At 37.7% G+C, this 13,733-nt stretch overlaps 1 protein-coding gene across 9 annotated transcripts in view; it reads right to left on the reverse strand.

The window, feature by feature from the left end:
• LOC311214108 (serine/threonine-protein kinase WNK1-like) overlaps positions 1–13,733 on the reverse strand; it is a 105,098-nt gene that overhangs the window by 59,194 nt on the left and 32,171 nt on the right. For 8 of the 9 annotated variants that reach the window (XM_084294548.1, XM_084294545.1, XM_084294547.1 and 5 more), the window contains exons 2-4: positions 11,659–11,831; positions 7,071–7,291; positions 4,937–5,094 (exon numbers count right to left, since the gene is read on the reverse strand). In XM_084294548.1, the coding sequence (XP_084150674.1) occupies positions 4,937–5,094; positions 7,071–7,291; positions 11,659–11,831 (552 nt within the window). Of the gene's footprint in view, positions 1–4,936; positions 5,095–5,162; positions 5,171–7,070; positions 7,292–11,658; positions 11,832–13,733 lie in introns of those variants that run through there. The other variant, XM_084294549.1, reaches the window with a different exon arrangement.

Raw genomic sequence — 13,733 nt, forward strand, 5'->3', positions numbered from 1 at the left:
GGGGGCAAAAAAAATGTTCTGCTCACACTCACGTTAGATGATCAGTACATTTAAAACTGAGGATGGTCTTAACTTTTTTTGGAATTAACATGTTTGGATTTATGTTAGTGATAGTCACGCAAGAATGAGATGAATCTGCACAATAAACCCCTTTAAGTGTCATTTTACTCATCCCAGGACTAGTCAATCATCTAGCAAATTTCAGACTTAGATATACAAGCATTGGAGATGGAGCAACCAGTACCTCTATGCACTTAGAAAAATAATCTCTGTGCTACAAAAAGAAAGCTTGCAGGAGGCAGAGAATAGAAGTGGCCAAGGTCTGTACCACATCTGTGAGTGGAGAGCAAATGTAAGCCAAAAAAAAAAAAAAAAAAAAACTAGCTTTTGAAGCAACTGCATGGGTTACATGTCACACTGAGACAAAGCAGCTGCACCTATGCAGTTATGCCTCCACTGCGTTGCTTCCCAAACAGACTAAATTAAGAAATCATACTTATAGAACAGACATCTTAAGTATCTGTTTTCATTTAAATACACATATAGCCCGTTTCAAATATATTATTGTGACAAAATAATTGAAATATGCATGAAACAGGTCAAAGAAAGAATACCAGTTGAGAGAGAGGAACGGTGTCAGACATGAAAATCTTCCCAAATTTTACCAAGATCTTATTTAACTTTTTTATATATATATATATAAATAATTACGTGACAATTAAGTACCATTATCACATTTTGTATTAAACTGCCTGTATTGCTTGATATGGTTTGGACTTGCAAAAAAAGGCGTGGGGCATTGCATAACCTAGTACTGCACCATGCAGTTTGACACAGCTGTGTCTGCACAACTGGGCAGGGGCAAAAAAAAAAAATCACAGGAGCTGACAACACTACCTTCATGGGTAGCTTTAATTAATAGGTAGCTTACTTTCCAATTAAAAGCTTAAGTGTGTTTTTTCTGAGGTTATGTAGACAGCAGTAAATGCCCACGGGGTGCATTCAGTCCCAGCTGAAGAGACTTACTGCTTAAACCACAGATTTTTATTTTTTTTTAATAAGATAATCCTCAAAATCATAGCTTCTTTAAGTACTAACTACTCATTTATTTAGAGCCATTTCCAAAGAACAGTAGAGGATAGCTTCAAAGAGGGATATATGCTTTTGGTGGAGACAAAATTACAACATTACGTTCTGGTGAAAATAGAGGGAGGCTAGACTCTTATACCTGAGCAACAAGACATGCAGGTATTTTCTATTCTAAAGAAACTGCTAGTGATAACGTCTGGACTGAATGTGGTAGAGCGTGCAAACACAACCGGAGGTAAATACTTTGTGTTAAACTCCTCCTGATTTCTTTACCAGAAAGGTAAAACAACGTAACACCTTGGCCCCTAAAAATTGCAGACAGGTTTTTTTTGTTTGTTTGTTTTGTTTTTTTAAAAAAGGGGACTTTTACTCAGACTCTTCTACTAAAAGAATTCTTCTGAACAAAGTCAAGCCAGAAAACCAGTTTAACAATTGTTTTCCATGCCAGGGAAAATTCAGGATTTTTACCCCAGTGCTCCTTTATTAAATTAAAATAAGAATCTCTCAATGAACACATAGACAAGATGGTCATCCAGTGAAACGACAGACTTGTGCAGCACTGCTGTTGTACACGATGCAAAGCAACAATAATCAGCTGGGCCATAAAGTCTCATCACAAAGACAAACTTCAGCCTTTAGATCTGATATCTAGGTCTCTGCTTACCTAACTACATTACTTCATCAGAAAACTGCTTCCAGAAAAAAAAAAAAAAAAAGAAAGAAAAAAAAAAGAGAAAACCCTGAAGAGGTAGAACCACCACATATTCTGAGCAATCTTGGCAAATGCCTCAAGCCAATGCTGCAGAATCAGGCATTGGCTAGAGCCATCCTAATCACAAAAGGAATAAGGTCAGAAAGCAACGCAGCTGAAGGCCATCCTAGAAGAGAGAACAACATACAGACAAAACAGGAGAGAAGAATGTAAGCTGGCAGTACCAAGTCCAGAGCTGACAGGACCCCATGGACATTAAGACTCCTTATACAGGTTTCTCTCCTAAGCAGTAGTTAGGGTCTAAGCTAACACAGCAACTGTGCTTTTTACCAAGCCCAAGAGTTGCTGCAAAAGGGTGGAGGGAAATCAAACAATTTAAATACTTATCTCCTGCACTCAGTGTCTGTACATTTTGTCTTATTGCCTTTGGAGTTTCAGTGTTTATGATCTTTTATGGTCTTTTTTCACGATCTTTCAAAGACAAACTGCCATTAGCATCTTCCCCTCTGGTCTTTGTGTATGCATGTAGATAAAATAATCCTTCCATTTAAGGCACAAGCAGCACTACAGCTCCTACCTCGACTGGTCTAAACATTCCTAGAAAAGCAGCAAACTAGAGGTTAGAATTGGAAGTGCTAACCACCTACCACAAACCACAGTCACCTTCTAACCTAAGTTAAAAGGAAATGTTTTGGTAAGTACCTTTGGATGCATTCCTACAGGAAGTTTTCCCAATCCATTCTGTTATTGATGGTTCACACAATGTCCTTCTAAGTGCTGAATTTCTCTGCTGGTTCACCCCTCAACCATAACTACAGATACTGTCAGAACTCCTGAAGTATCCTTCAAAATAAGAGTAAGAGAATCTTATTTTCTTCTACAACGAGTAAAGGACAAGGGTAGAAAACTGTTTTTTTTTTTTTTTTTTTTTACCAATGTGAAAAGAGCCACAGAGTATTTTATTTCGCTTTCATAACATGCTTGTGCTGCCCGTGTTATGGAAGAACCACTGAATTCTCCATTGTCATTTAAGACAGGTTTATGCTTCATTTCTAGATAATATCATTGTTTCTTCATTGAAAGTATTCCTTGAAAGCTAATTCAAGTGTTTGTTTTGGCTTTTGTTCTTTTTGTTCGTTTTTAAATAGACTGCTTTGTGACTGTAATGCAAAGAACAACAAATCCAAAGATACCAAAATACACAGCCTTTCATTCTCTGCCTAGAAGCAGAGAAATGTACATTTCATTTTATTTTCTTGTCCTTTACTCCTTCTGAAATCAAGTAAATATTTTCTTTCATATAAAAATGCATTTTAGAGATACCAAGCAGCAGATGAAACAGCAGGAAATAAAATCAATGAAATTCAATCTGTGAACCACCAAGAGCAGAGAAGAGTAAAAAATGTGTTAGGACAGACCAAAAAATTACCATTCAATGTTTCTTGTCCACTTAGAAGATCAACAGTCAACCAAACACAGTGGGGAGAAAGAAGTATCAAGTTTGTTAAAGGTACAAGAAACAAGTGGTAAGTAGAAATCCAGTAAGTCTGTATATAAATAAGTCTGCTACAAACCCCTACAAGGCTTTCCAATTGCTAAGTACTTCACAGAGCAGGGAAATGACAGACCTGGGGACTTCCAAGCCTGGGACTGTCTCAAAAGCTGATTATTCTCACCATAGCCCAGTTCCTAGCACACTTTAAGGAATGAAAGGGCAGCGGCATCAGATACCCGTTTGATATAAAGTACCCATCCATACTGAAATTATGTTTCTTTGGCTCTGGTCAATATACAAACCTAAGCATACTGGAAGATACCCCTAGAACTGTTTTGCTAAACTAGTTTGTTTTCTTTCACTGATCCAGATAGCTTACACATCAGAACATGCACAGTTAACCACTAGATTTTACCCTTGTTCCTCTTGACTGAGAAGATTACAGCTAAGTTCACCATCATACTAGAAAATATACATATATATATATATATAAATAAAACATACTCTTAACACCTGTTCAAAAAAACACCTATTTTTCCTCTTCCTCCTCCTGTCCCTCTCCCACATTCCCCTTCAAGCAAGAAATCACATTTTATTTTACCAAGCCTTCCTTCAAGAATTTATTGCTTCTGCCATGAAGGCCCTTTCTCCCCCTGTCTGCAGTCAGCAATTATATCTGCCTTTGATACTCTGCGGTATCAGGAATAAGCATTTTTTCCAGCCGTAAGCAAGCCATTTGTTATTAAATCCTCAACTTCTCAAAGATAATACACACTAAAAGATTAACATGAGTAACTCTTTCCTCAATTTGTAGACTAGTGAAAGTCATTTTCTCCCTTTGCATGTGTGCACAGATATTCTGAAAAAAATCAGTGCAAGTTTTTGCTTCTCCAAATGGCCTATGTTCCTTCTGAACACTTAGATAAGAAGGCTGAATGTATGCAGTTAGTTTTACTATGCCGCTGTACTTCTCATGGTACTGTTTTAGAGACCATAAAGTAAATCAGCTACAACCACTCTCAGAATTTCTAACATTAGTCTGCTTTGTATGTTCAAGGTCTGTAGGCTCTACTTAGTCTAGTCAAATGGGCAAAATTCAGCTCTTGGTCACCTTTTCACCATTATTTGGTTTCATTAGTAACACTACTACCGCATTTACCAGCACTTTTCACAGTGAAATATCTTCCTGCTATTGATTAAGTACTTCCACTGCATAATTATGAGAAGTGCACCTGACACAGTAGCTAAGAGCCATCTGGTATTCAGTAAACTTAAAATCATTGTAAGTAACAATTTATGATTTGTCTTGGCAGGCTGCTACAGCAAAGTGCTCTGAATTTGTGAACCAGCTTTATTTTAGAGAACAAAGTTGCCAACTAGCTTTCAGGACTAAAATACTACCCCCAACCCTTCAGTCGCTTAGAAAATAATGTTATTCTAATGTGTTTTCTTGTTGTTGTTGCTGGGTTGTTTGTTGTTGCTGTTGTTAAATCCCAAGCTATACCTTCTAATATACTGAAGGAGTATCAAGATATGCAAAATTTTATTTCCATTCACATATTTTACAGGCTTCTGATCAACCGTTTGTACTCCCTTGCTAGTGGCCATAGCTTTAGAATCAGAAGCGGGGAGGAACTTACGCTGGTCACTCGACGGTAGATCTGCGCAGCATTTTGGCACTCAGAATAAGGATACTCAGACGTTGCCATCTCTAGCATACACATCCCAAAAGCATATACATCAACGGATTCATCATATTTCTCCTCATACATCTCGGGGGCCATGAACTCTGGGGTACCTTAAATTAAAAGAACGATTCAGACTCTAAATGTCTCAAAGCGAGCAGAGGCTGCTGGCGTTACTCACCGCAGGAGGAAGCAGTTGGGCAGACCTGTGAGACAAGAGAAAGTGGAGGCAAAAAGAAGAGGGAGGAAACCCTTAGTCACTCTGTTCCATCAACATACTTTTTGAGTCTTCCATTGCAAGGTCTTTATGGAATAAGAATGGCATGAAAGGGCTGATGTAATTCTTGTTTGATGCATGTTAGTGTAAGAATCAAAACAGACTGGATCAGGCATCAAATGGAGGGAAGGGGGATAAGAAGAGGGGAAAACAGTCAGACTAGCCATAGGCTGCAAACCAAATACTAAAGAGAGTTAAGACACTTACCTTTTCTCCCTGTAAGAAAGGAGGCACATTAAACCTGTTTTCAGGAATTACCTGACTGCCCTCTGCTGCAAAAGAAGTAGTACTGGTAGGAGCCCACAGCTAGTCTCTGACCTAGTGCTCTCCACCTATTTTTTCAGGTAGAATAGTTCAGGAAAGGCCTTGCAATGAAAAACTCTGTCGTTAAAACATAACTCTTCATGAAAAAGGATAAGAAGTAATTTTCTGCAAAGGCCACTCACCAGAGCCCTCTTCTTCATATACTTACCTTCCCACCTGCAGTATATTTATAGGCCTACTGCAGATACAGGCATTAGTGAGGAACATCCTACAGTCAAAAATACTTAGAAATACAGAGAGATTGAGTTACAGGCATAGAGCGTGAGATTCAACAAGTCCCATTTAAAGAGTTTGAAGAGAATTTTTGCTCAGGGAAGCATCACTGCACCCTCTTTGCAGTCCAAAGGATTGCGTTGTATGATCAGATTTACTTTAAGCCAGAGATGCAAGTTTGCTTGTAAATTTAAACACAGAAGTATTTCCTGCAGACACCAGATTCAAGACAGTTTACAAATCATTCAACAACCACATTGCTCCTTTTCACCACATGAAACCAGAAAAAGAGAATGCAGTTGTAGCCACTTATCCAAAGGCTAACTATTAACAGCAGAATACAAAGCTGTAATTTTTTAAATAATAAGAGTATGTTTAAGAAAATCTTTTTTTTTTTTTTTTTGGTATGGGATATTTTTCATTCCTACTAATACTATGACCTGGTTAAGAAGCAGGAAATATTTCAGTGACTACTTGCAAGATAGTTTACAGGTATACATCATTGATCCCATCTGGGAATCTAGAACAGGACTGTTGAGCAATATTGCATTTTAGCAAGCTGAAATACTAGGAATAAAAGCAACTTCATTTCCTGCAGCCTACTCACCCAACTACAAGAACAAAGCTGATAAAACCAATTCTATAAAGAATTCACAGGAAAGGTCATCCTAGTTCTATCAGCCCAATAGTTTATTTCTCAAAAAAAAGGTCATTAGGGGATACTTAAGAACAGACTAAGTACAGGACTACACTTCCACGATGCATCCCCTTCCACTGTCTGGGGACTTCCTGAGTAAGACATTATACCACAGTTTGCAGTATTTTTTTTTTTTTTGATACATCTTAGTTTTTGATTACTCGCAAAATGTAAGAGATTTAATATTAACACCTGGTGACAATCAAAAATATTGGTCATACAAATTATTGCTAGACTAAATATCAATGTTGTTTAGTCACCAAAATCCATTTGGACATTTCTTGAAGAGGCATATTAAAGGTGAGGTTTATAGTTAAGAGAGGTTTTATCAACAATGTTACATGAAATTGTTGGGCAAGGCAGTATATCTGTACTGAAATACTTAATATTAATACAAAAAAAATCAAAAACACAACCAGCATTTCAACATGTAATCTCAACAGACGGGAAACCCAGCCTGCACATCTACAGGCTTTGACCATGTACCTTTGAAACCATATTTTTAAGGAAAGCTCTTAATATTCAAGTTCCCAAGTACGTAGACTGGCTCGCCAGCCTTCAAAACAGTAGAGGCTTACCTATCACACTTTTGGCAAAAGAAGCTCGCTTCAGGGTTGCCAGACCAAGGTCTCCAATCTTGACTGATCCAGTGGGGCCAGTAATGAAGATGTTGTCACATTTCAAGTCTCTATGAATAATGGGAGGAGTGCGTGTGTGTAGAAATTGTAAGCCTTTCAGTATCTGACGGCACCAGCTTCGTAGTACTTTGATTTTCATCACTTTAAATCTTTTCAAATACCTAGTGAAAAATAATAGTACATTAAACAGGTTCCAACGTCAACCCATTGTCTTTCAAAATCAAGTTCTGCTACCAAGTAGCAGATTATGCTGTACCATTTGATGTTCTGAAGTGAAAAAGCAGTAATTAGATTCAAAAATTTCAGCTTCACCCTCTATTTTAAAAATTACCCGTGCATTTCACAATTGAAGAGCTAAAGATGCACCCCCCTCCTAAAACAAACTGCCGTATTGAGAATTTCTACCCAATTCCTTCTAACCAGGAGACTATAATGCTGAAAGACAAAAACACTCAGTTTGCTAAGTCTCAAGGCACTGCTTCCCCAACAAAGAGTTAAAAATTTCTGTATTACACCTCCCTTATCTACTTATTTGAGAGGATTATTTCCCCCTACTTTTCATCCTGTAACCACTTACCACTATAAATAGTTATAACCTTTTCCTTGATGGAACAGGGGGCAGGGGCAGTAGAGCCAAAGATGCTAACAAAGAACAACCAAGTACTGAGCTGTTGCAAACTGTGCAAGAGCTTTGAAGTCATTATACCCCAGTTATCAGTATTAGTCCAAACTTTTTGACCAAGCACCCCAGATTACACTTTAAATCTGATTCAAATTTACTTGCTGAGTGGCTAAGCAAATCAGAAATTCTCAGAGATCACCTCCCTAGTACTATCCCACATGAGATGTGATCGCCTGAATCTGAGCAGTTGCTATTTCAAACCTACAGACAGGTAAGAATGTGAGAAAAAATCTTTTAAAATGTTATGCCAAAGAATTGATGGGGAAGAGTTCGTACATAATGTCAGCATCCCTTAACTGTTCTAACAGCCTTAACTCTTCTAACATTGCTGCTTTCTAAAATCCATGTCAGAAGAGTCAAAAAATCTTTTCCAATCTTTTCCAATCCTTGTGACAGAGGAGCGTGATCTTATCCTACTCCTTGACTTCAACAGATTAGAGATGCCACAGGGTGAACAACCTATGACAGTATTCAAGTGTTTTCCAGCTGTGTAGTCCCACTATCCCTCTCCAGGTAGAAGAGTTTAAAGTGAAGAGTTCCTTTCTTTCTCCTTTTTAAAAAATGCAGCCTGAAATACATTTAGAGAAGGAGCTGCTGAAATAGCTGCTGCATACAGCAGTAACTTTATTCTTATGTAGCCAACGTTACTCAGTTAAATCTGACCAGTTTTACACTGCCACAAGACTGGTGGTAAATTCCGTGACCAGGATGGAATTCAGCAGACATATTCTTAAAACCAAGTCTGGTTCCATTATTCTGTGGCAGTGTTCAATCTCTTCTGCATATCCACTTAACCAGGAGCATAAATCTTGATAAAATTACTTAAATCAATGCCAACATAAAAATTCAATATATAAATCCCTGTTACTTTAACTTCTCCGGTTCAAAGGAAGATCTGGAAAGCAAGTTGCGAGCAATAATTCTGCTGTGAAAGCAGAACTGTAAAAGCAATCAGGACCTTATTCCAGAAGGAGTCTCAAAACAGAACGTAAAGACGGACAGGGGAAAAGCCAAGCCAAGGAAGGAGACAAGCTGAAGGAGGTCCTGGATCACATCAGCTACCACTTGAATTCTTGCTATTGACACAATCCTCATTCATCTCTCTTGAGCCCGTTCCAAAGATCACATGGTAGGGGCACTTCAGTTCAGCATCTGGAATCCCTAATTACATTCTTGGTTTCAACTATGCTAGCCTACTGCCAGCTCCTCACTGTTAAAGGACCTGGGTCCAACCATCACCCAGCATCCTGCAGTGTTGCTATAATTTTTCCATAACACTGGCATGAACTAAGGCACGTGTCACTTAGGGCAGAAAGCATTTCAAAATGGAAATGTATAAATACTTAAAAGTACACGGACAGCCATATTAGCCAGTATGCTTTCAATTTTCCTAACGTTATATGGTAACTCGGGTTAGGAGAGACCTCGGGAGGTCTCTGGTCTAAGTGCCCTTTCCATGCAGGGTCAGCATGAAGTCAACCAGGTTAAATTTGGGTTATATCCAGTCAGGTCTTGGGAATCTCCAAGGATGGACTTGGGGCAACCTGCTCCATGGCCTCAGTGTAAAGGATTTTTTCCTATACCCAGTCTGAACCTCTCCTGTTTCAGCGTATGCCTGCTGTCTCTAATCCTCCTGCCATGCACTAAGGAAAAGAGCCTCTGATTTCTTCAGAGGCACTGGAAGGCTGCTTCGAGGTCTCCCCCAAAGGCTCCCCATCTTCAGGCTGAAGACGCCCGGTTTTCTTAGTCCCTCCTCAGACAGTAGGTGCTCCAGCCCCTGACCATCTTGGTGACCCTGCACTGAACTTGCTCTTAATGTCGTTCTTGGCTATTTTACATTAAAGACAGGTATTTGATCTGAGCACAGAACACTCCTAATAGTTAACTACAATGAACAGAGAAAAACAGGAACTAGAGCTTGGCTGTCTCAATCTTTTCTTTTTTTTTTTTTAAACAGGAAGGCTCGTGACCTATCACAGCATCTCATCTCCAGGAGCTAGAGGAAACCCTACTAACTTAGCAGAAATAGTTACGAAGGCACGTATCCTATCAGATAATTAACACTTTCTTTTTAAGTAGATCAGAAGCACATACTACAGTGTCCTCAGGAAACAAGACCAGAGGTTGAAACTTAAGTCTGGTCATTATTTTTTTTAAAACAAAGTGGCAACGATGGCTATGTCCCTAGTCTCAAAATGAGGAAGATACCACTTACATGAAAAGCAGATACTACAGACATACTGAAAGTATACGGAAGTTATACTTCGTCAAATTTCATATGCTAAAACAAGTGCGCAGTACAAAACCAGGAATATGACACAGGTAAGCGAAATATGATATTAATCATATTAAATTTGGTGTTTCAGAAATTTCTCATACAATTTACCTGTCAGGTCTTAAGTGAAGTGGACAAGAATAAACTAAAATATAACGAAGTACACAATGGTGAAAAAAATGAAAGTCTACAGTTTAAGAGATAGCAATTAAAAAGAAAAATAGTTTTTTTTCTGGATAAAAAAAAAAAGGCCATCATTTAGAGTAGAAAATAATCCCATGGCCAGCAAATCTAAAGTATTTATTCCCATCAAAACATTATCTTATGGCTGTCTGTTACTACTGTATTATGTTGCTTATGCTACTATACAACAAGACAATCCAAACATTACATTTGTGAGGGAAAGAACAGGCTAAGAAAGGGAGAAAAGAAAGTTACATCTAACACTATACAGACTATCATGAAAATAGATAACTGTAAATTAAGCACCTGTCCAGAGCTGTAAAACCTTTATACTGCTTTAAGTACAGGACATAGAGCAATTGATCTATTACTTAATCTGAAATACCTTAAACAACCTTTAGAAAAACAAAAGCCTTTCTCAAACATATGGAGAAAGAAAAAGTTGTAACATCTTTAAACCTCCAGCACTATTTCAAGAGACAAACACTTCCATACAGTCCAGACTCCCAGTAGCATTTTTTCCTGCTTTAAGCATGTCCATTTGTGGCTATCAATAAGCGTCACAAAAAAAAAAAAAAAAAACAAACCAAAAAAAAAAAAAAAAGTTCACAGGCTATTTTAACCAAATAGACTGCAAATTGTTTCCAGCTCCTACAGTCTGCTCACATATTTAAGATCTGAATGCCTCTCCAAGACTTAAATGGGCACCAAATTAAGACAATGACCCACAATATATGAATTTCAAATCCTGGCAACTTTAATTCCAGTAGATTTATGACAACTGTATGCTTCTGAACAAGCTCACATCTCTGCAAGATTGTACAGTGCAAGACAAAGGCATGATTTCTGTTTAACTCCCTCCAAGCTTTACACACCACTAGAGGGCCCTCACAGCAGTTTGATTTGCTGGTGTCTGACTTAAAGACAGATCTAGCTTCACTCAACTACTTTACATGGCAAAATTGCGAATACTTTCAGGTTATTCTCAAGTACTACTTCATGAAGTTTCAACTAAATAAAAAGGGTGTTTTTGGTTTTGTTTCTTTTTACATCCAAAGCCTCACACCAAACAGAAGTGAGCTTGACAGGAAAGGGAAAAGGTCTGAAAAGTAAAAATAGAGCATTCTCTTTATGAGACCACAAAATCTTACAGTTCTCCTGCATGTGCTTACTATCACAAAGAAGAATCTGACAATTTTGCTAACCTAAAGAATAATCCATTGTATCCTGCAGTACCAAGACTCTTCTTAAACAAGAATTTCTCTACAGAAGTTCAGTTCCCACTAAAAGGGCTTTGTTCTTATCTATTCTGAATTATCAGCTGCTTCTAGTGCTCTAATTTTGTGCTAATGTTTATCATATGCTTTGACACGGTCGAATTTACTTACGTTTTCAACGTTCCAGATGTCATGAGTTCCGTCACAAGAACAATACATTTTTTTCCTTTGACTGTAGACTCCCAGGAATCATAGAACCTGACAATATTGGGATGCTGAAGCCCTTTTAGCATCCCAGCTTCCTCTTTAAATCTTTGTCGCTCTGACTTGGACAGTTTCCGATCCTAATGAAAAAGAAAAGAAAGCTTTGCTTTATTGCTTAGAAAAGCAACAATCTGAAGAACAATTATGTACAGGCAGTGAACACGCATCAGCATCTTTTAAATGCCATTTTGCTCGCAGTTACCCTTAAATACTTTATTTAGAAGACATTCTATTATTGCTTGTTTAAATCTTAGTTTCCTTTAGAGTCTGATTGCTCTCAGAGGTAAGTCCAGGGAGACTGGGAATTTTCTCTTCCTGTTTCCCTCCCACACTTCAAAGAGGTTGTCTGACTTGAGGTAGAAGGGGAACTTAATGTCCTAAAACGTTCGAGTATTCAAGGACAGGCAAAACAGGATCATTTGAGGCACATTTCACAGATATTCTTTTAATATATATATAATATGTATTGTATATAATATATATATGCATTATATTATATATAATATATGATATATATTTATATTATATATATGTATATCTATATTATATATGTATGTATGTATAAAAGTTATTCCTTTGTTTATAGAATCCAGACCACTGGTAAGAGATTGCATTAACTCTCCATGAAGACAGTAGAGCAACAAACCTAACATGTTGGATGCACTTACGGTAGACAAATGAATTTGGGTTAGATTTTCTTAGATTAAAAGTATGACCTCATGATTGAGCAAGTTTCCTGTAATCTAGCATCAAGGAAAACAAAGACATAATTCACGTTAGAGAGACAGCAAGCTTTTGGCCAGAGACAAACCATGAAAAAGCATTCCTGGACAATATTACTGTATTATCTACCAACAAATGGCTATCCAATATCTTCAGGAGTCTGACCAGCTATTTCCAGAACAAGTTGCAAGTCTCAAAAGAAGGAGAAAAGGCCTCCTTCCATCTTTCAGTTTTGTCAGTTTCCCAAGGCATAGTCACACCAGTCAGCCTGATCAACTGACACGAATTGGATCCATATGTAGTATTCAAAACATCTCAGGATACACTTAAAGACAAGAATTTTACAATCAGCATTTCTACCCATTATTTACGAATAACTTAGTGACCTTTGTCAAATCTGGGCAATGATTTTAAGTCACTCCATTTCATATTTCCTTTTCAATTAGAAGGCAGTATAAGCATGCAGGGTTTACTCATACTGCTCACAACCTTCTATTGTCCACCAGGCTGTAACTCCTTTTCCTTTGTTAACAGTTAATGTGTTTTCTCAATATAATTCAGCCACATTAATATCTAAAACATCCCCTAGTCACTTAAATTATCAACATTTTCTAAGAGGCCCACAGAGTATCTTTGTGCACGGACAGCCTACTTCATTTCTAGGTGAAGCTCCAGTTTTCAGGTGTGTAAAAGTCTTCCAGGTGAAAGTTTGACAACAGGTTTGCAATTACTTCAGAGATCAGTGCTTATAACTGTCAATCACATATATTTCTGTGTTTGGGATTTTTTTGGAAGATGCCAAATTCATGTCACGAATTTAACTAATAGGTATCAAGAGTTTTCAATCCTGAAACTATTTTTCTCTGCAGAAATTAGCGCTACCACTTCCCCTCTGCAGAAATTAGCACTACCACTTCCCCTCACGCCTAAAAGAAAGCATCCTTGAGCAAGTGTAAGTTTTGCTAGATCATGTTTGCAGAAACACTAAGCAAATACGTAAATACTCACATCTGATGAGATTGTGTTGTGTTTTTATTTTCAATATGGAAGGAATGCTTCCATTTGAGCCACCTTATTCTGCTAATAGTTTTCCTTTCTTTACAATAAGCAGCAGCACAAATTCTGTCCAAGGCCAATTTAATCCCAGCTGTTACAAACAGCTGCGATGCAGAAAAGCAATGAGCTGCTACAGGTACTTCAATCAACAGATCATATGCACATGCCTTAAGAAACTCAATCCTTAGAACATAAAATTACAA

Source organism: Netta rufina, assembly GCF_964035555.1.
Source record: "Netta rufina genome assembly, chromosome: 1".
NCBI classification, from domain to species: Eukaryota; Metazoa; Chordata; class Aves; order Anseriformes; family Anatidae; genus Netta; species Netta rufina.